Source organism: Balaenoptera borealis, assembly GCF_965194805.1.
Source record: "Balaenoptera borealis genome assembly, chromosome: 8".
Classification (NCBI taxonomy): Eukaryota; Metazoa; Chordata; class Mammalia; order Artiodactyla; family Balaenopteridae; genus Balaenoptera; species Balaenoptera borealis.
The window spans coordinates 7379979-7405512 of NC_138865.1; the positions used below are offsets into that span (position 1 = coordinate 7379979).

At 36.9% G+C, this 25534-nt stretch overlaps 1 protein-coding gene across 3 annotated transcripts in view; it reads left to right on the forward strand.

The window, feature by feature from the left end:
• The window catches only part of LOC309634065 (uncharacterized protein), a 130847-nt gene that overhangs the window by 9131 nt on the left and 96182 nt on the right, over positions 1–25534 (forward strand). For all 3 annotated transcript variants that reach the window (XM_082403605.1, XM_082403606.1, XM_082403607.1), the window contains exon 2: positions 10496–10608. In XM_082403605.1, the coding sequence (XP_082259731.1) occupies positions 10496–10608 (113 nt within the window). The remainder of the gene's footprint in view (positions 1–10495; positions 10609–25534) is intronic.

Below are 25534 nucleotides of genomic sequence, written 5' to 3' on the forward strand. Positions count from 1 at the left end.
TCATGTAAAGCATTTCTGCTGAACACTGAGGTATGATGGTTATCTTAAACAAACAAAGCACTCGTGTGATTGAATTGCAAGCTGAACTAGCTACTTTTTATAGAATTCAGTTTTTACTCGGAAGAACAACAGACAAACAATGGTTTATTCAGTCCCAGTTATCTGGCGGGTATTTTCTTTTTAAAATGAACAAAGCCTATCACTTCAATGACAGCAACTGACAGTAATTTTTGCTAATGATAACGTTTGAGCTTTCAAATAAATATTAAAAGTTTGGAAAATTTGGAACCACCACATCTTCTAACACAATGGCTTCCCTGATGAGATTAGTTGTGAAATTAAAAAATGATTTTTTTCTCATTTTATTGAAATGTATCAAATGTGGAAGTTAATTACTTAGTGGAATATTTTCCAAAGTGGTAAAATATCCATCCAAAATGTAAGATATGCCAATAAATTTTAATGTAACAGGATAAAAATGGTTATTGATATGCTTTCAGCTTCATTGACTGCAACTAACATTTAAGAAACTACCACTCGTTGAGTTTTGAAATAGTACTGGAGAAAAATATCTATAATTATCCAAAAATATTAAGATACTCCTCTCTTTTCCAAATGCATATTTCTGTGAGGCTAGATTTTGTTCATATACTTTAACCAATAAATCATATGGCAATAAATTAAATTCAACAGCAGATGCAAGAATCCATCCAGTGTCTCTTCTATTAAGCCAGACAATTAAAAATGTTACTTTTCTCATTTCATTTTTGCTTTGGAAAATATAATTGTTCTTCATGAAGTATATTAACATGTAATGGGTTTATTATTGTCATTTTAAATTAGCTAATACATATTTTTAATTCCTTAGTTTTAATTTTATTACAGTAAATATCAATATATATATGTAGCCCAGTGTTCTCAAATACATTAATTTTATATTATTTTTCAATATAACCTAAGAAATCTGTCAGTAAGGATTAAATTCAGCTATTATAATTAATAGAGAGCTGAAAACAGTGGCTAAGATATAAGTTAAATTTCTCTTTCATGAAATATTGGGGATGTAAGCAATAGAGAGTTAGTATAAAGGACCCACAGTAGTTTTAAGACTGGCCGTACCAGGTCAAGCTTATGGTATAGAACTTACTATCATTATGATCTGATATGGAGTTCCAGCTATTAATTTCTATTCCAAGCATCACCTTGAAAAAACGGGGAGAAAAACAGCGAACACTCATACCAGCTACCTTTTAAGAAAGTCAACCAAAAGCTATCACAGGTCACTTCCTCTTCAGTTTCATTGCCGGGATCTAGTTACATGGCCAGCCATAGGTGACTGCTTGGAGGCTGGAGAACGTAGAGTTCATTCTGGAAAGCCGTATGTATACAACCTAGACATTCTGGGGATTAGTAATTTGAAAAGGATTCAAATTGCAGGTTAAAACCCTGTTCTTTCCCTAATTTGCTACATGACCTTTTTCCTATTACTTAAACTTTCTGAAGCCCCTCCCCTCAGGTCCTCCTCTCAGGCCCTCCTCTCAGGCTCTCCTCTCAGGCTAATAATAGTACCTACCTACTGGTATTATCAGTATGATAATACTTGTAAACAGCTTGGAAAATTGTATAGCACGTTATATTCACTATTCAAGTATTGTTATACTTGAATATATGCAAGTTTTGTTATTACATACAAATAACATGTTTTAAGAATTTTAAATAGGATGGTGTTCTGGGAGTACTGCAGGATAACCGAGATGACTAAGATCCATGATATTCCTAACATATTTTCTTCTTATTGAAAAATCTGTTAAAACACATTCTAATGAATTTAGGAAAAAAAGAGAAAGAGAAAAATCTCCAGTTATTATTTGTAAGAGAAAGGACTTTGGGGAACAGACATATCCAATATAGAGTTTTTGCTGTGGACTGTAAGATGTAAAACACCTCTGTTAATTCTTGTGGATTATTTAATATAGTTTGTGTTTGTCATTTAAAATAAAGCAAACATATTCAAAACCATTCTAGCCGATGGAATGAATAGGGCATCAGCATCCTGCATCTGGGAGTTCGACCTTCTTAAACTCTTAATCTGTAACCTATGTTTGAGCTAAGAGAGGAAACATGAGGGATTTAGAGATGCCAGAGTACTGCAGGTTGAGAGCATCTGCAGATCTATCATTAAGTTTTTGTACACAGATTAGCAGGCATATAGAGCTTAAATTTGTAAGGTTAAGCATAATGAAGTGAATAAGTTACTTTTGTTAAATTTCAGTCAGAAAACAACCTTTTGGAATGAGGTCACCAACATAAGCTTCATGGACACAATTTTTTTCCAGCTTTATTGAGGTATAATTGATAAATAGAAATTGTATATATTTAAGGTGTACAATGTGATGATTTGATATATATACATTGTGAAATGATTACCACAGTCAAGTTAATCAACACATCCATCACCTCACGTAGTTATCTTTATATGTGTTTGTGTGTGTGTGTAGAGAACATTTAAGATCTACTCTCAGTGAATTTCAAGTATACAATACAGTATTATTAACTAAAGTCACCAAGTCACCATGCTGTACGTTAGATCGCCAGAGTTTGTTCATCTTATAACTGAAAGTTTATACCATTTGACCAATAACTCCCATTTCTCCTCACCCTCAAGCCCTGGATAACCACGATTCTGCTTCTGTGAGTTCAGTTTTTTTAGGAACCAGGCTGTGGTTCTCTCTGTGTCTAGCTTATTTCACTTACCATAATGTCCTCCAGTCCATCCATGTTATTGCAAACGACAGGATTTATTAATTCTGAATAATATTGCATTGTGTGTCTGTGTGTATAATCACATCATCTTTATCAATTCATCTGTCTGATTATAGTAGTACATTATGAGTAGGATTTAGATAAAAAGAGGAAAGAAATTCATCCCAGAAAATAAATATTATCAAAATCATAAGAGTAGACAATGTGTAGAATTTGTCCCCAAAGAAAATTTGAGTTGTGGAATAATTTGAAGTGATAGGGTATACAGTTGGGCTTTCAAATCTTGTATGACAAACTAGCGAGTCACGTGTGCCAGTTACAGGCATCAGAATACTGTTACAATTATTGACTATATGAGCAAGCAAGTTGCGTGGTGTAAGCCATGTTTTCAGTGTATCATTCTAAAGCAATATGAAGCAGGAAATGGAGGATTTTTTCTAAAAAGGCTATAAGGACACAGAATAACAAAGTATGATGTGGACATGATCAGAAGTTAAGGGAATATTAGTTTCAGGATAACTGCTACTGTCAGAAAATTTTGGAGACTATCCCTCAGGAGTAACAAAGTTTTCCCTGTCATTTCAATGTTCTAACAGTGTAGTAGAGAGAATATATCACTAGTTTTAAAACCACTCATAGGGTAAAATTCTTTCTTTCTGTATTTATTTTTTAACACAGGCTGTCAGCCTATTCCCTTGGACCACTAAATCCAGAATGGAGATCAGAAATCTGTGTTAAATCCTCAGACAATGTTGGGGGGGGGGAGGGTTTGTTGTTGTTGTGTTGTTTTGTTTTGTTTTTAACCTTAGCCATGTATGAAATTGGCCTGATTAAATCATCCTTAAGTGTTCTTGCAACTCTTAATTTTAGTAAAAATATAAAGGCACTCTAAAAAATTATCAATTGAAAAATACAGTATTTTTCAATTTATTACCAAGCGTGAATTTGCTATCTCCTAAAGCATAAATCACTAGTATCAAAATACCAAAACATAGATCTTTGTAACTGGGCTCATGGATGTATAAATCAGTGATTAATTATGAATTTGGTTGAAATATCATAACATAAAGTCAATTTGTACACATGTCCTAGGGGTACATCAAATCCTTTGCCAATCGGCTACGATTCATCCATAAGAAATTATGTAACTTGAAGGTTTTTCCCACACTATGTGTATTTAAATAACATATTTTGATTTGAGATTTAGCTTCTACTAAGAGAGCTAATATTATTTATTTCTTCACCTCAGAATCTGTCCTATTTATTGTTAAAAACCACCTGAAACATATTATCTATATGGTATCTTAATCTTGTCATGTTCCATACTTAAGTTATAATTAGTTTAAAAATGGACTTTAGTAAATCTGTAAAGTATTTTTATCTGACCAGCCTTGTTAATTTTGTCTATCCTTAGGTCATCTTGGAGTCTATTATAATTCATTTTTGTATAGGCTCAGTTCAACAAAGTAAATATACCGTTCATAGTTTCAAAAAATTTAATATTCAACAATGTGCAAATAGGTTAAACTGCATATAAATGAGGGACAAGATCACTTTTTAAACTGAAACTTGAAAAAAATCTGAAATGAGAATATCACCATCAGTGCAATATGAATAAACATGTTTCATTCACTATTATGACTTTGTTCAATTAACATTTGTTTATTAGAGCCCAGGGTACCACATAGTGAGTTGTGGTTCAATAACAGACCACAAGAGAAATTAGAATAGAGAAGTTTATTACTCACAGGTCCTGAAGGAGGTACAAGGCACTCCCCAAGAAGCCACCTACATGGGGAGGTCAGGATAGAGAGCCAGACAGGACCTGGGGCATGTCCTAAGGGGAGCCTAAGGGGAGCGCAAAGGGGTGAGGCTGTTGGGGAAGTCCTATTAAGAACTTATATTTGCTTGTGACTCTTCAGGCTGTTATCTGTGGTGTGGGCTTGCACGCACTTGTCAGTTTAAGGCCCCCTCAGACCACGTGGCCAAACAAAATGGACGCTGAGGTGGCAATATTATGGAGTAGCTTAGCTAAACTCTCGACATTCACTAACTACAGTTTTTAGACTTCAGTGTTGAGAGAGCTGAGCAGCAATTTCATGAGATCATTTTAATATCTTGTTCAGACAATATTATGAACATTGGCATTCAGTGAGATAGCCCGTCTTCTGACAGGACACCTCACAACAGGAATGCCTAATTTGATGCTTGTATCAGCAGAATGAACATAATAATGATGTCACGTATCATTTGCAAATGACTTTACAAAGGACTTTTTAATGCGTTACCTTTCATAATGAGCTAAAATGAAGGAACATTTTAAGGGCTTACTGAAATGTTATTTAATCATACTGGTTAATGAACAATATAAATTACAGAGCCAAGACAAGACATGGAAATCAGACTTTTAACATGTAACAGAATATAGGAAGGTAAGAAAATGTTAGATAAGTGGATTTGTTGGCTTTTTTTTGTTGAGGTCCTTTGTATACATGGCTACAAAGAGTGTACCAATGAGTTATCTTTGAACATAAAATCTGATATTGGTAGTAGCAGAGACTAAGCACGAAGTTCTTTATGCGGATTGAAATATTATAACTGACAGAAAATATACACTTCTAATTTTTTATTAAATATCAACCAAGTTAATTCCTTAAGAGTCAGCAATGTCAAAGATTACAGACACTAAATACTTTACATTCTATAATAAAGTTTTAAATTTTCCCTTGATTCACTCCATCTACAAAGGTAGTTTTCCACGTTCTAACCTTAGTTTGAACAAAACAATCAGGCTATAAATGATGCCAAGCGAAGGAAAAGTAGTCAAAACAAATCCCTAAGTGTTTAATTAGCATGCTGGCTTACTAACTCAAGAAGACACCAAATAACCTATTGGACTTCATTATACAAAGAACTCATTTAAGGAATCACTTCTGTAAGCTACCTGCTGAAGCTTATCCTAATTTTATGTCTGCACACATTGGTGATTGAAGAATAAGTCCTAAATAGCTTCAGATAGTAACTATTATAATATTATCAGTCCCTGTAAGGGGTGGGGAGGGGCGCTCATAATATTCAGATAACTGGGATCCTATTTCCCAGAGGTTTTTCCTCTAGAGTAATGAACAGTTTTCACACAGCTCACACAGCTTATGACACAAACTGCTTAGCTCAAACAACTTAGCAAGCCAATCTGAGCCAGTCTTAAGAAGACAGCTTGGTCCCAGAGGAGCCAGGTCAAAGGCTTGTTTTTAGCCAGTCTCGAGAGGACAGCCCTGCCAAAGGGAAGGCCAAAGGCTGAAAAACTGGCAGTCTGATTTGAAGCAACCCCTTCCTGAAAAAATTGGGTCAAAGGCATTTTCAGCCAGCTTCAGTTGAAACAGTCTGATCTCAAGATCAGACCCAAGTGCCAAACAAGGACTTGCATACAGAACAAGGCCTTAACCAGACAAACCTGTAAATGGAATCCGAATACAGCCTGAGAGCTTTAAAAGCAAAGAAGGTGTGAGCTCTCAGATCCAGGAGAAAGATACACCTTCAAACTCCAGGATGGCAGGAAAAGCAGTGAGCAACAGTGGGTCAGTTTGGGGTACCGCACCTGTTGGTTCACTGTTGGGGGCCTTCTCTGGTTCCCATAAGGGCCACCAAAATGGTTACCTGAAACAAATAAGAGTGCCAGATATTTCTCCAGCAAACCTGGTTATACTGGGGATCAGCAGAGACTTGCAATTTGGGGTCTGCATCCATGGTGAACCACATGGAAGTCCCCACACAGCAAGGGAAGGAGAGCACTTTTATAGAGAGGAAAAGGAAGTTGGGAGAGCTATAGTTAACAAAGAGCCCACAGCTTTTCAGTCAGTCTTTGCCAGAAAAGGAGAGAAGTCTCTCTTCTTTCTTTTGGGCTTGGCTATACTGCAGGGCATGAGAGCTTCCCCTTCTGGTCTCTCAACTCTATTTAATTGAGGTTTCTGTTTATTAATTTTTTTATAGGTCTTTAATTCCAGAATTTTAAAAGTGCATATGCAGTAGGTTATTAGACATGTTGCTGGCCAGAAGTAAGAAGATCTTATTTATAAGCCCAGCTATACATAGTATCTCACAGTGCAGCACAGGACAAGCCTTCTACTGCTCTGATCTTTCATGCTCTCTACAATAAAATAGAGTTAATGATCTTTACGACACTGTCTTGTTCTTCTTCAGAATGATATAATATATAATGGTATATGCTAAGTAGGTGTGCCTAATTGTTGTAAAATGGCTGAAAAGGAACAAGTTAAGGAAAAACTAATCTTTAAAGTTTTTAACTATGGTCCCCAAATTGTACTGAATATACTATGAGGTTCTATCAAGATTCTTTCCTCATCAAGAGGCCACGCTTTGCCCCACATGGTCCTGCTATCTGGCCATGGGTAACTGGATCAAAATCCAAGGTAAACTCAAATAAAGTGAATCCTCTGAAAGTGAAACACATGGAGATTTTCGTAGACAATAAAGAAGCACAGAAGTAGACAGGCACGGAAATAGGATATAGTAAACAGAGCCGGTAACATTTCAACAAAGAGTCAGTAGTAAAATAAGGTGAATTCTATGATATCAGAGGCTAGACTGGGTTTCGATTCAAATTTTAGGATTCAAAAGTCAACTAAGTGAAATAAAATGGGTTCATTTCAAAAGAAACTTTTTGATTGGCACTGTTCAGAGTAGCGGAGAGTAATCCCTTTTCTATAACAGTGCTTTAGTGCTGGACTGAAAATTCACAAGTATACTCAAATCATGCATTTTCACCAAAACAAGTCAGTAGAAATAGTTTCAAACTAATTATTTAATTGTAATTATTTCTGCCCCCAGTGTTTCCCATTCCTGCAAACATGGGGAACCCATGCAATGGGAGACCTTATCAATTGACCTGGGACACTAAATGAAGACACATTTCTCAGAAATTCAGTTTTAATAACTTGTAAATCAATAAAACAGATTCCAAGTTTCTCTTGACACCAGAAGAAATAATATAAGAATATAGGCCCGTGGTGTGCTTGTAATTTTAAACTAGTTTCTTTTCCAGAGCTACCTCTTAAGAAATAATTACATTCGGTAGCATTTTGTTTTCTTTTTTTGACAAAAACTGTTGTCAAGGACATTGGCAGCTACTGAAGATCTTTTTGTTTACAAACAGCTGGCGGTGCTTAAGTACCTCCTTTGCATAAATATGAAACTATCTTAACACGCTCGTACTGGAAGAGCACAGACATTTCTCAGCCTTTAAGTCCTCTCCTTCCCTACAATCTGTCTGAAAGAGCTGACTTTCAATGCAAGAATTCAGTCTAATCAAAATAATTGGGTTTCTGTTGCAGATGGGTAATTCTGCCTAGTAAAGAGTACACAAAGCAAAAGGCATTACTGAATGTAACACATCCCGAAGATCACAATAAGGAAGAAATAATTGTGATAATCATTTTTAAAGTACAATTAACCACATAAACTCAAACTTAGAAATGCTCTGGTTTGTGACAACAAAGAGAAGTCCCCAAATCAAATATTACTCCTGTATGTCCTTGTGTATCAAGGATTTCTCATCATTATCAAACATCAAAATTTTCTGTTCTTATTTGCCATCCAGGAAGTGTAAGTACGTAGGTAACTTAGAAGCATTTATAAAATACAGAAATACGGAAAGTGTCTTACCACAGGGTATTTCTTTTGAATAAAGCATGACTTCTATAATAAAATAGTATTGTTTAATCCCTGATAACTTCCTACCTTTATATCATTCTCAATATTTACAAAAGCTGGAAAGATGAAGAACAGCTATAAAACACCTCTGCCCCGCTGGTGTAATAGATCCAAGGTGGAATTTCCCTCCCAATCAAATCAGAGCACAAATTTTTAATATAATCAACAGGTTTTCTTTTTGTTTCATATTTTTACTACAGATTTGCATTTTGTGAGTCCTTTCCCACTTTATGATTTTTGCCTGAATTTTTAAAATTTATGTATTTATTTTAAAGAAACTAATGCTCTGTTGAAGTAAAAGTTGTTTGGATCTTTTATTCATATAACTAATTGTTAAGCATATGAAGTTATACAATTCTTGTACGTCTCTCCTAGAACAGAAATAGTAAGCTACTAACTTCAAAATCTCCATTTCTAATGAGATTCTCACTTTCATGCTGAATACCTTAGGCCTTTTGAGGTTTCACTGTAAACAAATTAAAATAACAAACAAATAGTCCACAATGGGACTTATATGTAATTTTGTGTTCATACATACGTTTACATCCTTCTAGTGATGACTATGCAATGAATACATGAATGAACAAACTAGGTGAATACAAGTTTCCCACTGCGGTATGCTATGTGACGTTCTAGACACAGTAAACAAAGTTTTCACCCAAAGATTCTCTGAATTTGAATTTTGCTGTTTTCAGTTTTGGAGATAAGTTCTTTGCCATTCTTGTTTAAACATAGCTTTGACTTTCTAAAAGTATACAAAATATTTCAGAAATAAATTACATTTACTCGTAGCTGTTTCATGCTACAAGAATAGCTCTAATTATTTCTTCTCTGGTAGTTAAAAATCCTTTCAACAGCTGGCTGAGAAAAATCAAGTGCATCTTAATTTCAGTTTTTCACCTTGGTATCCATTTATGGATTACATTTCAAAAGAACGTGCTTATAATGAAGAAAAACCATGCCAGTGTCAAGATTTATTCTTTCAGCTGATAGTTAATTAAATAAAGTCAACATTCATGTATTTTCATCAGTGAGGAAGAAAAAACAATTAGAAAGCAGCCCCAGAGGAGAAGGCATGATCCTGTATACATCAGTGTCAGCTCTGCAATACTTAGTTGTTTAATGTCTGGTGAACATACACTTCTTCTGAATTTTAGTTCATCTGTAAAGAAAGTCAGGATGGACCGTATCTTCTCAAAAAACCCTCCTGGTTTAATACCGTGTATTTTAAGTCAGAAAATTGAAGAGCGTAAACCCAATTTGAACACTCTGAAAACATGTCATATAAAATGAGCCTGAACACCCAATCCACTGCAGATGATTCAATTTACATAATGTGGCAGGGAAACTTCTCCGTAACTCTGCAGGCATGGTCACGCATTGTTTGTTTACACATAGATCAAGGGTTTCCTGCTGCACTTTGAAGAAATGGAAGGAGGCAAGATTGCTGGTTATGAAATTCTGTAAGAACCTTCTATAAACCTTTCCTGATTCAACATGCAGTGTTATACATAGCTAATGTAAAATCAATTTATGAAGTGTATGTTTAGCAATGTCCAGACAGGTAGCTTAGGTGTCTGGGCTACAAGAATACATGCCTAACTTTAATGTCTTTCTGCTGACTTCTTGATCTCAGAGAAAAGATCTGACTTTCAATGTGTTTTTAAATTGTAGGTCTCTGAGACAGAGACCTCCTTCTCATACTCTGATCTTCCTCCAAGACTTTAGAATGTCAACCTGAAACAAATCATTCTGAGTTTTTAGAGGCAGTTAGCTGTCCACTAAAAATCCCCATGCTCCTTCTGCAGTGTAGAGCTGTGTCTGCAAAATGACTGCTCAGCCCATCTGTATTTCCCAACTCCTCTTCCTGGGGAACTGTACTGTGGCCACATAACTAATTCCGGCCAGTGCACTGTGAATGGAAGTTACACGTTACACCTCTAGGCTGACACGGTTAAGAAGAGCATTTGCCTTGTCCATCCTCTCTTCTTCTATTTGCCAGCTGAGAGCAAAGGACTTCAGTGTCCCAGGAGGTGGCAGAATCACAAGAGAGAAAGCTGGCTTTCTGAATTACCAGATGGAAGGCAGACCTTACACATCCCAGAGGACTGTCACGTGAGTGAGAAATTAATTACTATTGTGTTAAGCCAAGGACAGGCAGGGTACTGGGTCTTTTTTTTTTTTTTTAGCACTTAAGACTTCCTTGATTCAAACACTATAGGCAAAGACACTTGAGGATATACTTTTCATATTCATTAAAAAAAACAATTGATATTTATTTTCATTTTGTAAATAAGTTATCCTGTAGAGATCTTCCTTATATCTAACATTGAAGAATTTTAAAATACCAGCCCTGTGCCTCATATTGATATGTATTTACTCAATATTATACCTATGGTTGTCTGCATTGCTTAACCTGTTATGTTCAGTGGTAAGCCATGACACTTTGGACAGAGATAACATGACACCTTGGACAGGAATAAAAGTAAGTGAAAAATTCATGCTCCATTCCTGTTAAGGCTACCCTTTAGGCAGCCACTTTTCTCCCTCTTTTCAGCTCAATTACTTCCCTGATTCTGAGTGTGGTAGGAGGTATTCCTCGTGGAGTAGCTTTCGCTGAAGCAATCCTGCAGTATCTCTAGAAAATTTTCTGGTGAGGAGTGGGTGGGAAAATCAGTGTTTATCAAAATGTGTACTTATTTTTTTAACTTATTCTCACATCTCAAAACAAGATACAAGTATTATATATGGCCAAGCACTGCAGAAAATGTTTGTCTAAATTTTGGTGTATATATATTTAAGAGACTTCCTCGGGGGCACTTTCCCGGTCATTACAACAGCAAAATCAACAACAACAAAAATCTCAGCTTTAAAATGATTTCCTTCAGTAACCTCTCCATTGTGATTCCAACCAGCTTGATGGTATGAAGTTATGCTTTTCACTCTTTTACAATGCTAGCATTGCACAGATGCTCCTTTCAGGTGGAAAGCACAGCTGTCTATTAACATTAACATTTCCTCCAAAAGTACAAAGATATACACTGCAGGAAAGCCTTTTACAAAATTATAAAAGAAGCTTCTTTTTTCCCCCAACTCTAGGATATATGAAGTTTCAACCTTAGCGACTATAAAACAGTAATTGCTTTATAATTGTTAGGATTTTCTTGTAAACCAAGAAAGGATCAGATGAAATTTCAAGAATATGCATAAACCATTCCCTATAACAATACTTTAAGAATTGATTTGTATATGTGTTTAGTGACTTCAGTTTTCAAGACTCAGATGTCCAAGTAGAATACTAAATCCAAAAGCATAAATTTAGTTGCAATTCTTCTTGTGAGGATATTGCCAAAGGAAACAATTCTAAACTTAAATGCACTTGTACATACCATTACATTGAATGGATCAACTTGTTTAACATTTTCTGAGTACTCCTGTGTGTAATTACTGTTTTGCATGAAGAAGCAGAGACCCTTCCTGAAAATATGCAGCAACATTTAAGTATTGTATTAGAAGAAATACATACAGGAATAATGTTTGATGGGCCACTGGATATACTATATTTACTGAATATCTATCCTGTAAATTCCATTCCCTCTGCACAAAATGTGTTTCCTTCATTTTCTCCTGCCTCATCAATGGTAGGTTTTGTACCAAAGCCTCTGATACTCATCTGTGAATTAATATTGAGACCCATCTGGTTCCTTCTGTGACAGTATTTCAGTTCCCACAATTTAGATCCACTTGCACACTCGACTCCACCTCATATTCTGGGGAAAACCTCATGGCTAGTCTGGGAAATGTAAAGGGAGGTACAGACTTTAAATTGGCTCAGTACTGTCAGCCCAGCTAGACTCATTCTTTATTGCTGTGTGTGAGCAAGCCACGACTCCTTCTACCAGATCTCACCGGACAATCTCGTCTTCTGCCCTTCTGTATGAGTCCTGTCTTCCATGGTTAGCGACACAGTCTGACTGGGCTTAGGGTCCTACCCTATAAACTCTAGTTTCTACACATGGGACTTTGCCACATAATACCAAAATTTCTTAAATACTTACCAACTACTGGGGTCTCAAACTTCATCTCCCTGGGAGTTAGGTGGCTGCAGCTCAGCAACCTATTTGAGAACACGAGAAAAGGTCAGGAGACTTGCAGAGAGCTGGCCCTGACACTCCTAGCCGGAGAACCAGCACCTTGACTGCCTATCCCCAAACATCTCGCACGTGAGGATTCACCCTGATGTGTGAATTGGCCATTCTACTGTGTCTGTTACTAACAGCTAGCTCTAGCCAGCTATTAGTAACACATACAGTCCAAGACCATCTTGCTTTCCTCTGAGAACTGACATTTTTTTCCCTTTTGATAATCAGAGCAAAGCACTTAACCTCTTGCTCTGGCTGCCAGAAATCTTAGTGCCAACTTTTGATAGTTAATCACAGCAACTGTGGTGCTCTTTATCATTGTTTCACATGTTCTCTTATGCACTCTTAACTGTTTTTCTCTTCCTATCTCTCTCTCTCTGAAAACTCTCTATAAACTTATTTGAAAAGAGAAAAGACGTACGGATTTAATTTTTAATGGATTTATTTGCAGCTCTTCATAAGAATTATATAAAATCCCCTAGATTTGTAACTTGATCCTTTTTATGGTTGATCCTCTTATTGTTCTGGATATCAGATGTCATTAATCATTAAACTAAAGAAACATTTTAAGCATGTATGCTTCACCAGGCCCCGGGCTAATGTCAGGGAGAGGGAAGTAAACGACAGTTATGGACCTACTGCTCATACAGTTTATAGGATCAAGTACACCTTACAAATAATTTGTTTTACTTTTATCAGTTAGAACAATTAAGTGAATATTTAAACCAAGATCTCACTCAAGTTTACTTTAAATTGATGCTGACTATTAAATACTTGAAAAATAAAAATGAAAGTTGTTTTTTTTTTTTCTGAAAACATCAGAAGGTAGAGCTCCCACTTGTATCATGATTTCTTCTTCTACCACCTTGATTTCAACTTTGGTCTCATGAATGCTAATGATTTGGGGTTAGCTTTCGTGAACTCACATCTTTATTAATATTCAATGCCATATAACTCCAAAGATAAAAACTGGAAACTACTTACTGAAAGCATTTTAAGAGAACTGTCTGAGCTGGTGATCTACACAGGGACAGCATTCCCTGTGTACCTTGTTACTTGAAATGTACCCTGAAGTAGGAAGAATATACATAAAAGAGATGATTTGTTCTCCAGAGTAATGAAATGCTATTGTTTGAAAATAGGGCAGTAAATATAAACTAAATGAATGCACAAATAAAAATGCAGAGTGTTAAAAAAAAACTGCAGTTAATCCAGAACCCAAATAAACAGATAATGCAAAGAGCCAGAAGTTGGATCTTAACACTGTATAATGATAATGTTTTCAGTACACAGCAGAATACTCAGGTTTCTTTGGAGATACCAAACAAAGATTAAATTGGGCTCATTAAAGAGTTGTAATAAGCATTTCTTATAAAATTTCAAAAGTCTATTTTTTGAAAGTTGGTAATTCATGTGATAAATACTTTTCAATAAACCAGAATATCAGTTCTGTAAGCTATCTCTATTTTTAAAGTTTACATTCACTGCAAGAACATTTACCTAAACATATCCTAGAAGATCCACTGTTTTCTTTTTAAGCGTAGCGAACACAGTCATTTCTAAATGGAGAAGGCAAATACCTTGCGTGAACACTTGTCCCCTTCAAGGGGGATCGGGCACATGTCCCACCACAGCTTCTTAGAAAGCCGCACGTCGTCTGGCCTTTTTGCCGCCTCTGCGTTTTGCTCAGTAGAAACAGGATCTGCTCAGTTGTTCCTAGATTGCTGAGGAATGTGCTTACACAAGTCTGGAGAAGAACAAAGCTTCTTGTGTGCCCTCTCAACTGGGGGTGAGCTAGCAGCCCTCAGTACTTTGATGCTTGAATAGGAAATTGCATATTAACTGATGGCAGGGGACATGTTCCATTCCTAGAAAAGGATAGAATATGCAAATCATCCTGTTTAGTGTAGTGTGGTGAAAAGAGCACAGGGCCGTGGAGATGACTGACCTTGTTTTTAGGGCCTGCTCTGTCACAGAAAATTATGTGACCATCCATCAAATAGAAATGTCTCACCTACATTACAAAACTAGTGGAAAATGAGATGTGGTAAAGAGATGAGGACAGATCTTAAAGATGCAGATTCCTCTGTAAATACTAACTGACCACAGGGATCCCATGGAACCTCATCCTTCACACAACGATGGCTTAGAAAACCACACTTTCCAAATGAGTTTTCCCTCCTTCACCTACTTTCCCCTAGATAAATCCTCAAACTGATTTGCCTTGAAGGTTTAGACACATTCATTGTCTGACCCCTTTCTCTCAATGTTTCACAAACTCTCCCTTGTCTTTTCACCTGCCACTAATATATTCCAGATACTATAATGACCCAAGACATGCCCATTTAGTCAGAATATTGTAGATGCTGACTTCAATTCAGTTCCAGTTATTTCCCAATAATTTAATCATTATCTTTTGTCAGTATAAGAAACTCTTTAGACTATAAGAACCTTCAGCTCCCAATTACTTACTGCCCTTTTATGCCTAAATAAGTGGTTGTCAACCAGGTTTCCTTTCTTAGTGATGGTTAAGGTTTTTTAAGATACATGGGCTCATAAGACTGAAAGGCTGGAGGACATCTATCTTTTACCTAAGTGTCAGTTCATCATTTTTAAGCAATATCATAATAGATATAATCAAAGATTTGACATGGAGACTTCCTGCCTGAGTTAATACTAATTAGTTTTCATATTTGAATACTGAGGAATGGGGTTCTCAGGGATTATATTTGGCCAAACACAGAAAAACAAACAATTGTTACTAACATCGCTCCTTTAAACACTTTCACTCATTATCTCTTACTTTTCATTTAAACAAATTATATTGAATATATCTCAAAGTCTCAGAGCCTCAATAAGAAGGGTAGAAAAAATACTGTACAAAGATATCCAGAGAGTAATTGTCACATTGATGACCTCGGAAGAAGCCTACCTTGGGCTTTTCAGGGAACTTAGACCACTGCTTCCTGGGTCAAGGTGTCCTTTTAAAGGCAGACTGAGGCAGAGGAGTTCCTCTACTGCTTTAATTTCTTTCTGTCACTGCCTCTCCCATGGGGCAATCATGCTCCACTCTCCTGACTGCTACGATTATATCTTTGAATGCTACCAGGTCTCACCTGAGGAATCAGTGTATCCTGGGAGCATTTCTCTACTAGGTACCCTGTTGGGACAGGAGGTAAGAAAAAGAAAAAGGAAAGGAGCTGATTTACAAATGGTTCCCTTCACAAGAGATTAAGTTCAGATATAACCTGAAACGTGAAGATCTCAGTTTATTCAAACTGACAGACCTTCCACTGTAGCATTTTTGTATGCTAATAACTGGCCAAATTATCCTTATGAAAAACAAAGGAGCATTTCCACTTAGATAAGTCAAATCTGTTGTGTTTGTGAAATTTCCAGAGAGTTAATCATGCCTAGATTTAGCTATGCTCTTTTAAATAATGTATGCACAATAACATAAAATTAGCAGAAGGTGACAAATTCAGCCAGCAAATTGATGAACTCTACCCAGGTGCTACATTTTGCATCAGATATTACTTTGAAGAAAACTAGGACAGAAATATTGAACCAGGAAATAATATTTTGCAGAAGATTATGTATGGAATAAAATCCATGTTGGATTACTTAAACCCAAACCATTTGTATTAGTACAATATTTATATTAGCACAATATTCAGTCAGGCAAAAGATTGTTGTGTCTAAACTGTCAGCTGTTTTGCAATGAAGTGTGGCCATATGTAAAAACATTGTTTGAGATTCCAAAACATTATTTCTCTCTTTTGCATCAAGTTCCAAATGCACCCTATCATCTGTGCATATGCTTGAGCATTCCTACCTCCCAATATGATCAATATCATCCCATCAAACCAAACTATGCCTTACATATCATTTGTAGTACATTTGATAAAATATACCTTTATAATTCCAGTCTTCATATTATTTCATATTAACAAAAAAAAAAGAACAGGAAAAAGAAATGATCTTTTCAAATGACTTACAGTCAAGAAAACATGCCCCTTTTACCAAGTGGAAAGTATAAACAAAGAAACCACACCCAATTTCATAACCTGTCAACAGCGCTGATACCTGCACCCATGCCTTTCTTTATACCTTGTGAACATTAATGGGTGAGGAATGTATAGAGTGAAGAATGTATAGAGTGTATAGAGTGAACATTAGCTCTCTGAGAACAAAATATATTTTAATAGCTATTGAAAGTAGAACAGGAAAAGTGAAGGAAATAGGTTATGCAGAAGAGATTAAATTTCATCAAATTTCTCGGTTATCACATATAAATAACTAAATCCATTTTATGTAAATCAAAGTCCAATCTGAAATATGCTTCTTTATCCATTCATCTGTCAATGGACACTTAGGATAAACAAGATGTGACACATATATACAATGGAATATTAGCCATAAAAAGAAATGAAATTGAGTTATTTGTAGTGAGGTGGATGAACACAGAGTCTGTCATACAGAGTGAAGTCAGTCAGAAAGAGAAAAACAAATACTGCATGCTAACATATATGTGGAATTTTTTTTAAAAATGGTTCTGGGACTTCCCTGGTGGCACAGTGGTTAGGAATCTGCCTGCCAATGCAGGGGACGCGGGTTCAATCCCTGGTCTGGGATGATCCCACATGCCATGGAACAACTAAGCCCGTGCGCCACAACTACTGAGCCTGCGCTCTAGAGCCCACGAGCCACAACTACTGAAGCCCACGTGCCTAGAGCCCGTGCTCCGCAACAAGAGGAGCCACTGCAATGAGAAGCCCGTGCACCAAAAGGAAGAGTAGCCCCCGCTCACCGCAACTAGAGAAAGCCCGCGTGCAGCAACAAAGACCTAATGCAGCCCAAAATAAATAAAATAAAATAAATAAATTTATTTTTTAAATGCTTCTGATAAACCTAGGGGCAGGACAGGAATAAAGACGCAGACATAGAGAACGGACTTGAGGACATGGGGTTGGGGGAAGGGTAAGTTGGGACGAAGTGAGAGAGTGGCATGGACATATATCCACTACCAAATGTAAAACAGCTAGTGGGAAGCAGCCACGTAGCACAGGGTGATCAGCTCGGTGCTTTGTGACCACCTAGAGGGGTGGGATAGGGAGGGTGGGAGGGACATGCAAGAGGGAAGGGATATGGGGATATATGCATACATATAGCTGATTCACTTTGTTATACAGCAAAAACTAATACAATATTGTAAAGCAATCATACTCGAATAAAGACGTTAAAAAAAAAAAATGGAACACGCTTCTCTCCCAGAGTCTACCATATATTGTCAAGTACATTCAAACACAGAGGAGATAACATGGTTTGATTCTTGGTGTACTCTATATCTGTAAAATCTAAGCAGCACATGAAATGTGGAAAATGTGCAGGTAAGATGTCATGATTGAATGCAGAGGCAATCACCTGGGCTTAGTACTCAAGTCCCTACTATGGAGAAAGTGGTTTTTTTTTTTTTTTTTGCACTTATTTAAAGGTTTAACGTGACTGGCAATTTTGAATTTGTTTAAGTCATGAGTAAATGCTTCTAGATTCCCTATCCCAGTGCATTTCATGGTAATATACTGGCATTCATTAATCCTGTGTTTTAAAATTTTCCTTTGTGCCCATTTTTCTAAGGGTATAGGGATGCAGAGGGTAATTACAATTAAGGAAGTAGGCAAATTAATGTACTAAAATAATCAAAGCCCTCAATATTTTGTTATACATTTTCCATCTCAGAATCCCTTGAAAGCATTGTCCCTCCTTTCATTGTCAATAATAGTCATTTTATTTTCCACACTTTTCTATGAACTGCTGACAGATAAGTAAACCAAACAAGGTTTTTAAAATATTCTGAACTTCAGTTACTATTTCCCAATTCCAAGCTATGAAATGAAGTTCTTGCTTGAGGATCATGAATTTAATAACTTCAGTGTACCCTGGAATGCCATCCAGGAAAAAAATTAAAGTGTGCATTGCATCCTGAAAGCCAAGGAGGGCCTCTCAATGCTCTAGATAAAGCCAAGTTCAATTTCCAAAAATCCAAGTTAGTTAGGCTTGGTATAAGCATGCCAAACCTCTTAATCTTCACGATCTTTGGGGATTTTTTTTTGTTGATAAATAGAGAATTAGTGAGACAGTGTCTGAATTGCTACAAATCCTTTCTACAATTCAAAAAATAGCTAAAAGCAAATAGTATCAATGATAAAAGTGGGTCAGTGACGCTATTCTTGATCGTGAAGGACTATAAATAAATACTATTTTGCAAACATTTTCTCTCTATTGTGAAAGAAAATTGAATGTCTGTTTGCTGAAGTTTAAAGCAATCTGAAATTCAATTTGTAGGCTATAGATCTGATTTAGTAGCATGTACACGAACACCTTTAGGCCAGGATAAAGATTTATTTCAGTGTGCGTCCAGCTAACTCGTTTTCTTTCCCTTGACAAATTGTAGTTTTGCACTGACTTTCTGAGAATAACTGGGATGCAAAAATTAGTGTTTATCTGGGTAGTGAATTGACTCTATCACTGAAAATAAATGGCCTACTTTTCTTGTTAAAGTCTTCACAGATCTATACAATAAAATATGTTTATAGGTCACTGAGTGAATGGTAGATTCCCTGTGAAATCTCAGAGAGTTAAAAAAAAAAGTGACTTTTCTCAAAATAAGTATTGAAGTTCAAAAGAGATACACATTTTTTTCTTTAATTGTTTTTAGAGTATATTTGATTTACAATGTTGTGTTAGTTTCTGCTGTACAGCAAAGTGAATCAGTTACACATATACATGTATCCACTCTTTTTTAGATTCTTTTCCAATATGGCATTACAGAGTACTGAGTAGAGGTCCCTGTGCTATGTAGCAGGTTCTTATTAGTTATCTATTTTATATAGAGTAGTGTGTATATGTCAATCCCAATTTCACAATTTATCCCTCCCTTTCCCTTTCCCTTTCCCTTTCTCCCCTGGTAACTATAAGTTTGTTTTCTACGTCTGTGACTCAACTTCTGTTTTGTAAATAAGTTCATTCGTATTGTTTTTTAAGATTCCACACATGAGAGATATCATATAATGTTTGTCTTTCTCTGACTTACTTCATCCAGTATGACAATCTCTAGGTCCATCCATGTTGCTGCAAATGACATTATTTTCTTCTTTTTAACGGCTGAGTAATATTCCATTGTATGTATGTACCACATCTTCTTTATCCATTCATCTGTCATTGGACATTTAGGTTGCTTCCATGTCCTGGCTGTTGTAAATAGTGCTGCAGTGAACACTGGGGTGCATGGCTCTTTTTGAATTATGGTTTTATCTGCATATATGCCCAAGACTGGGATTGTAGGATCATATGGTAGCTCTATTTTTAGTTTTTTAAGGAACCTCCATACTGTTCTCCATAATGGTTGTACCAATTTACATTCCCAGCAACAGTGTAGGAGGGTTCCCTTTTTCCTACACCCTCTCCAGCACTTATTACTTGTAGACTTTTTGATGATGGCCATTCTGACTAATGTGAGGTAATACCTCATTGTAGTTTTGATTTGCATTTCTCTAATAATTAATGATGTTGAGAATCTTTTCATGTGATTTTGGCCATCTGTATGTCTTCTTTGGAGAAACATCCAAAGATTTAGATCTTCCGCCCATTTTTTGATTGGGTTGTTTGTTTTTTTGACATTGAGCTGCATAAGCTGTTTATATATTTTGGAAATTAATCCCTTGTTGGTCGCTTCGTTTGCAGATACTTTCTCCCATTCTGTGGGTTGTCTTCTCGTTTTATGGTTTCCTTTGCTGTGCAAAAGCTTTTAAGTTTAATTGGGTTCCATTTGTTTGTTTTCATTTTCATTACTCTAGGAGGTGGATCAAAAAAGATCTTGCTGCAATTTATGTCAGAGAGTGTTCTGCCTATGTTTTCCTCTAAGAGTTTTATAGTATCTGGCCTTACATTTAGGTTTTTAATCCATTTTGAGTTTATTTTTGTGTGTGGTATTAGGGAGTGTTCTAATTTCATTCTTTTACATGTAGTTGCCCAGTTTTCCCAGCACCACTTATTGAAGACACTGTCTTTTCTCCATTGTATAGTCTTGCCTCCTTTGTCATAGATTAGGTTGCCATAGGTACTTGGATATATCTCTGGACTTTCTATCCTGTTCCATTGATCTATATTTCTGTGCCAATACTATGCTGTTTTGATTACTGTAGCTTTATAGTATAGTCCGAATTCAGGGAGCCTGATTCCTCCAGCTCTGTTTTTCTTTCTCAAGATTGCTTTGGCTGAGATACACATTTGAATGTCATTTTAAAACCAGGAATACATAGATATTATCAAAGGCTTCAATTTAGTTTTGTTTTCCATTAGAAATGGACAATCTTTTTTTTTATAACATCTTTATTGGAGTATAATTGCTTTTTTTTAAAATAAATTTATTTATTTTATTTTTGGCTGCATTGGGTCTTCGTTGCTGCGCACGGTAAGGACGGGCTACTCTTCGTTGCGGTGTGCGGGCTTCTCAGTGCAGTGGTGTCTCTTGTTGTGCAGCACAGGCTTTAGGTGCACAGGCTTCAGTAGTTGTGTCTCGCGGGCTCTAGAGTGAAGGCTCAGTAGTTGTGGTGCACAGGCTTAATTGTTCCACAGAATGTGGGATCTTCCCAGACCAGGGCTTGAACCCGTGTCCCCTGCACTGGCAGGCGGATTCTTAAACCACTGCACCACCAGGGAAGCCCGACAATCTCTCTTTTAAACAAAAAATCAAACTGAGACACTGAAGCTTTATACAATGATAGACTTTAGTATTTTAATTTAGTGTGTGTTTGATTGTTTGCTTGTTTAATGTGGGAAATTGAAACCTGCTAGGAGAGGTCAGACGAGAAAGTCGATGTCACTGGGAGAGACTGAACAAAAGCTAAAGTAGTGGTACCCCAGCACCAGAGGCTCACAGGAGAAACAAAGGAAGGTAAAGAGAGAGAGAAGGAAAGCAAAGCAAAGTCACTGAGGATGATTCAAATTAAACCTCTAGGTTTCTGCTCTATGAGAATTGTTCTAGCTGAAGTACACAGAAGGAAGCCAAATGCACTTACTGGTGACCCAGACACAAGGTTGAGTGTATTAAAAAACACATCAGGCAAAGTTGGGGTCTTTTTACTGTAACCTGATTTTTACCTACTGGCTGCAGCAGTTTTGGACAAGTTGCTCAAACTCTCTGAGCCTCAATGGCCTAATTTATAAAAAGGAGTGTATGTGGGTATAAAATTAGCCATCTGGAGGATGCCAACAGCATTGTTATTAGGCTTGTGTTAGAAAATGGAGAAAGAGCTAGCCAGTGTTACCTACTCTTATTAATAACATCAGCGGTTAAACTCCTTTCCTCTCTTTTCCTTCTTTGTTGGTGAGAAGCTTCTTCCGTTTCCTTTGGTTTCTGTTTGTCAGTTTACACCTCTCATAGGTGTGACAATCTCATGGTGACAGTATTCACGTTCTCTCCATTTTAGCCACCCATACTTAGAACAGACAGTCCTTCTAAAACTGTGGTCCTGACTGTTGGCGTCAGAAATCACCCAGATGTGTGCTTTCAGTGGGTATTTATGTGGCCATCCCAAAACGACTGAATCTAAATCTCTGTGGGTGAGACTTCGAAATATGCTTTCATAACAAATCCTCGGATTATTTTAACTGCAGTTTGGAAACCACATTTCACTCTCTGACTTGTCCTTTGACCTATCTGACCTAATCCGACCTCATCACTTATCCTTTCTTCACTTTGAATAACTATTCATAATATATATCTTCTTCACCTTTTGCTGGCAATTTCAGCACATAGACTGCTCTTCACCCTTTTTCCAACCATCTCATGAGAAATCCGACTCCTGGCCAGAGTAACTGTGTGTGATTTTTCAGGCCTGAACAGAGGCAATTACAGAGGCTTTCCTGACAGGCCTCACAGGGGAGAGCTGCCCTCCCCCACCAGGCTCCATGCATAGCCTGTGCACTGCAGGCTCTGGAGGGAGTGGCAGGCCTTCCTGGCTGGCCTTGCTCTTCTGCAGATCTGCATTCCTGGCCCAGTGCCTTCATTTGAGGGCCGCTTTATTTGGGGCCTTCCACAGAGGCCGTACTTAGACATCTCTGTGAAAACCTCCTTACAGGAGAAAGTGGGGAAAACTTGAAGACACATCTCTGTATTCTAGCTCAGGGCTCAGGACTGCTAACTCTATCCCCTCTCTCTCCCCTGGGCCCCCAGGTTAAGAAAACCTCTGGAACCTTTTGTTTGAGGCTCCCTCAGCAATGAGGTGATCATTACTTTTGCGCTGACCCACCTGCCCTAAACCAGGGGCCCTCAAACATGGGAAAAAGGGAGCAGGGTGGGAGTTGGAGCTTTCTCCAGGTTAGCCTCTTGTGGACACTATCACAGTAAATGATTAAAGGCTTGACTGTTACTTTCATTTTTGGCTCATTTTTAATTGGCTGCTCTGACACCTGGCAGCTCATCTCTCTCTCCAGTTCAGCTGAGCTCCTGATACCACCATGCTCCAACTCTTTTGCAACTCTTCCCAAATCTGTTATTTAGTATTAGAGGACATCTGGGGAAAAACAAAACTTTAAAAAAGAATTAATCCTGGTGGAGCCTAACTGTTTTCCTTCCCAGAGCCTACATGGGGCTGCTGACAGCTGCAGGAAAAGCACACCACTGTCCAGACCTTTGAAACTGCAACTTGATCAGCACCACCCTCAACCAGGGCATCAACATGGCCAGCAATCCTGCTACTTCCTCCTTAGTCCTGCTGTGTCAGCCATCATCACCTGGTTTATATTTTCCACCATATCTAACTTCTAACCTCACTGTTTCCCCTGTGGGTCCCAGAAGATTCTGTGATTCACAGCTGATAAAGAAAATAGGAACCAAAGGATAAAAACTTCCTCAACTTCCTGCCTCCAATCTTAAAACCCATCTTTCCCACCTTCCCTTATTTATAGTGAAGTCTCCTTTCTATTTTCAACACGTAATATCTTTATCTGTGCTCTACTCATTATTTCCCACCTTCTCAAGGACTTTATTATATTGATATTTCCCCCTCTTTCCTGCGTTGACAAACCTCTTGCACTCTGCAGGCTGCTTGACATTAACCTTTAAACATCCTCAGATTTCTTCCCACTTTAAAAATAAAAATAAAAAATAAGCAGCCCCATATCTCCCCCTAGCTAGAAGTAATTCTTTCAACTATTTGAAAATTCTAGCCTATAGATAGCTCTGCTTTCTTGCTATTTAGTACTTGAAATGTAGCTGGTGCAACTGAGAAAGTAATTTTTTAAATATTATTTAATTTTGATTAATTTCTGCTTCAATTTAAACAGGCATAAGTGGCTAGTGGCTATCATATCAGACAGGCAGACCCAGATAAACACTGAAACTTACATTTCAAAGCTTATCATGACAGCATAACTAGTAATAACAGTAATATCTCAATATAAACAGAAGTTATCTCTTAAGACCTTAGTTATGATATGAAACAGACATAAAATGAGAAATTGACAGTAACACAATAATAGTAGGGGACTTTAACACCCCACTTATACATCAGTGGACAGATCATCCAGACAGAATATCAATAAGGAAACACTGGCCTTAAATAATACATTAGACCAAACGGACTTAATTGATTTTTATAGTGCATTCCACCCAAAAGCAGAAGAATACACATTCTTTTCAAGTTCGCATGAACATTCTCCAGGATAGATCACATGCTAGGCCACAAAACAAACCTCAGTAAATTTAAGAAAATTTAAGTTATATTAAGCATCTTTTCCAACTACAATGCTATGAGAGTAGAAATCAACTACAAGAAAAAAAACTGCAAAAAACACAAACATGTGGAGGCTAAACCATATGCTACTAAACAACCAATGCATCACTGAAGAAATCAAAGAGGAAATCGAAAAATACCTAGAGACAAATGAAAACAAAAACACAATGATCCAAAACCTATGGGACACAGCAAAGGCAGTTCTAAGAGGGACGTGTATTGTGATATGAGCTTACCTTAGGAAACAAGAAAAATCTCAAGTAAACTATGTAACTTTACACCTAAAGCAACTAGAGAAAGAATAAACAAAACCCAAAGTCAGTAGAAGTAAAGATCAGAGCAGAGATAAATGAAATAGAGACTAAAAAAACGGTAGTAAAGATCAATGAAACTAAAACCTGGTTCCTTGAAGAAATAAACAAAATTGATAAACCTTTAGCCAGACTCATCAAGAAAAAAAGAGAGAGGGCCCAAATCAATAAAATCAGAAATGAAAAAGGAGAATTTACAATTGACACCACAGAAAAACAAAGGATCATAAGAGACTAATATGAGCAACTATATGCCAATAAGATGGACAACCTAGAAAAGATGGGCAAATTCTTAGAAAGATACTATCTCCCAAGACTGAACCAGGAGAAATAGAAAATATGAACAGACCAATTACCAGTACTGAAATTGAATCAGTAATTTAAAAACTCCCAACAAACAAAAGCTGGGACCAGATGGCTTCACAAGTGAATTCTACCAAGCATTTAGAGAAGAGTTAACACCTATCCTTCTGAAACTATTCCAGTTTAATTCATTTTTATGTCATTCTCTCCCACCTTCCAACTCTTGTCTCAACAATCTGTACAGAAAATAACTCCAGTATTTGCTCAATGACCCTATGACTAGCAATGGCTATGTGATAATTAACAATAAGCATGAAATAATTTTAAAAAATCATAATCAGATATCTTACTAGGAAAATGGAATACGAATTGCATGAGCAAAGCTGATGCTGTGCTATTCATGAACTTGGGAAGAACAGTAATCCTGAGAAGAGCTGCCCTGAGATGCACTCAGCAGAGCAACTATTAACAAACTACACATAAGCAT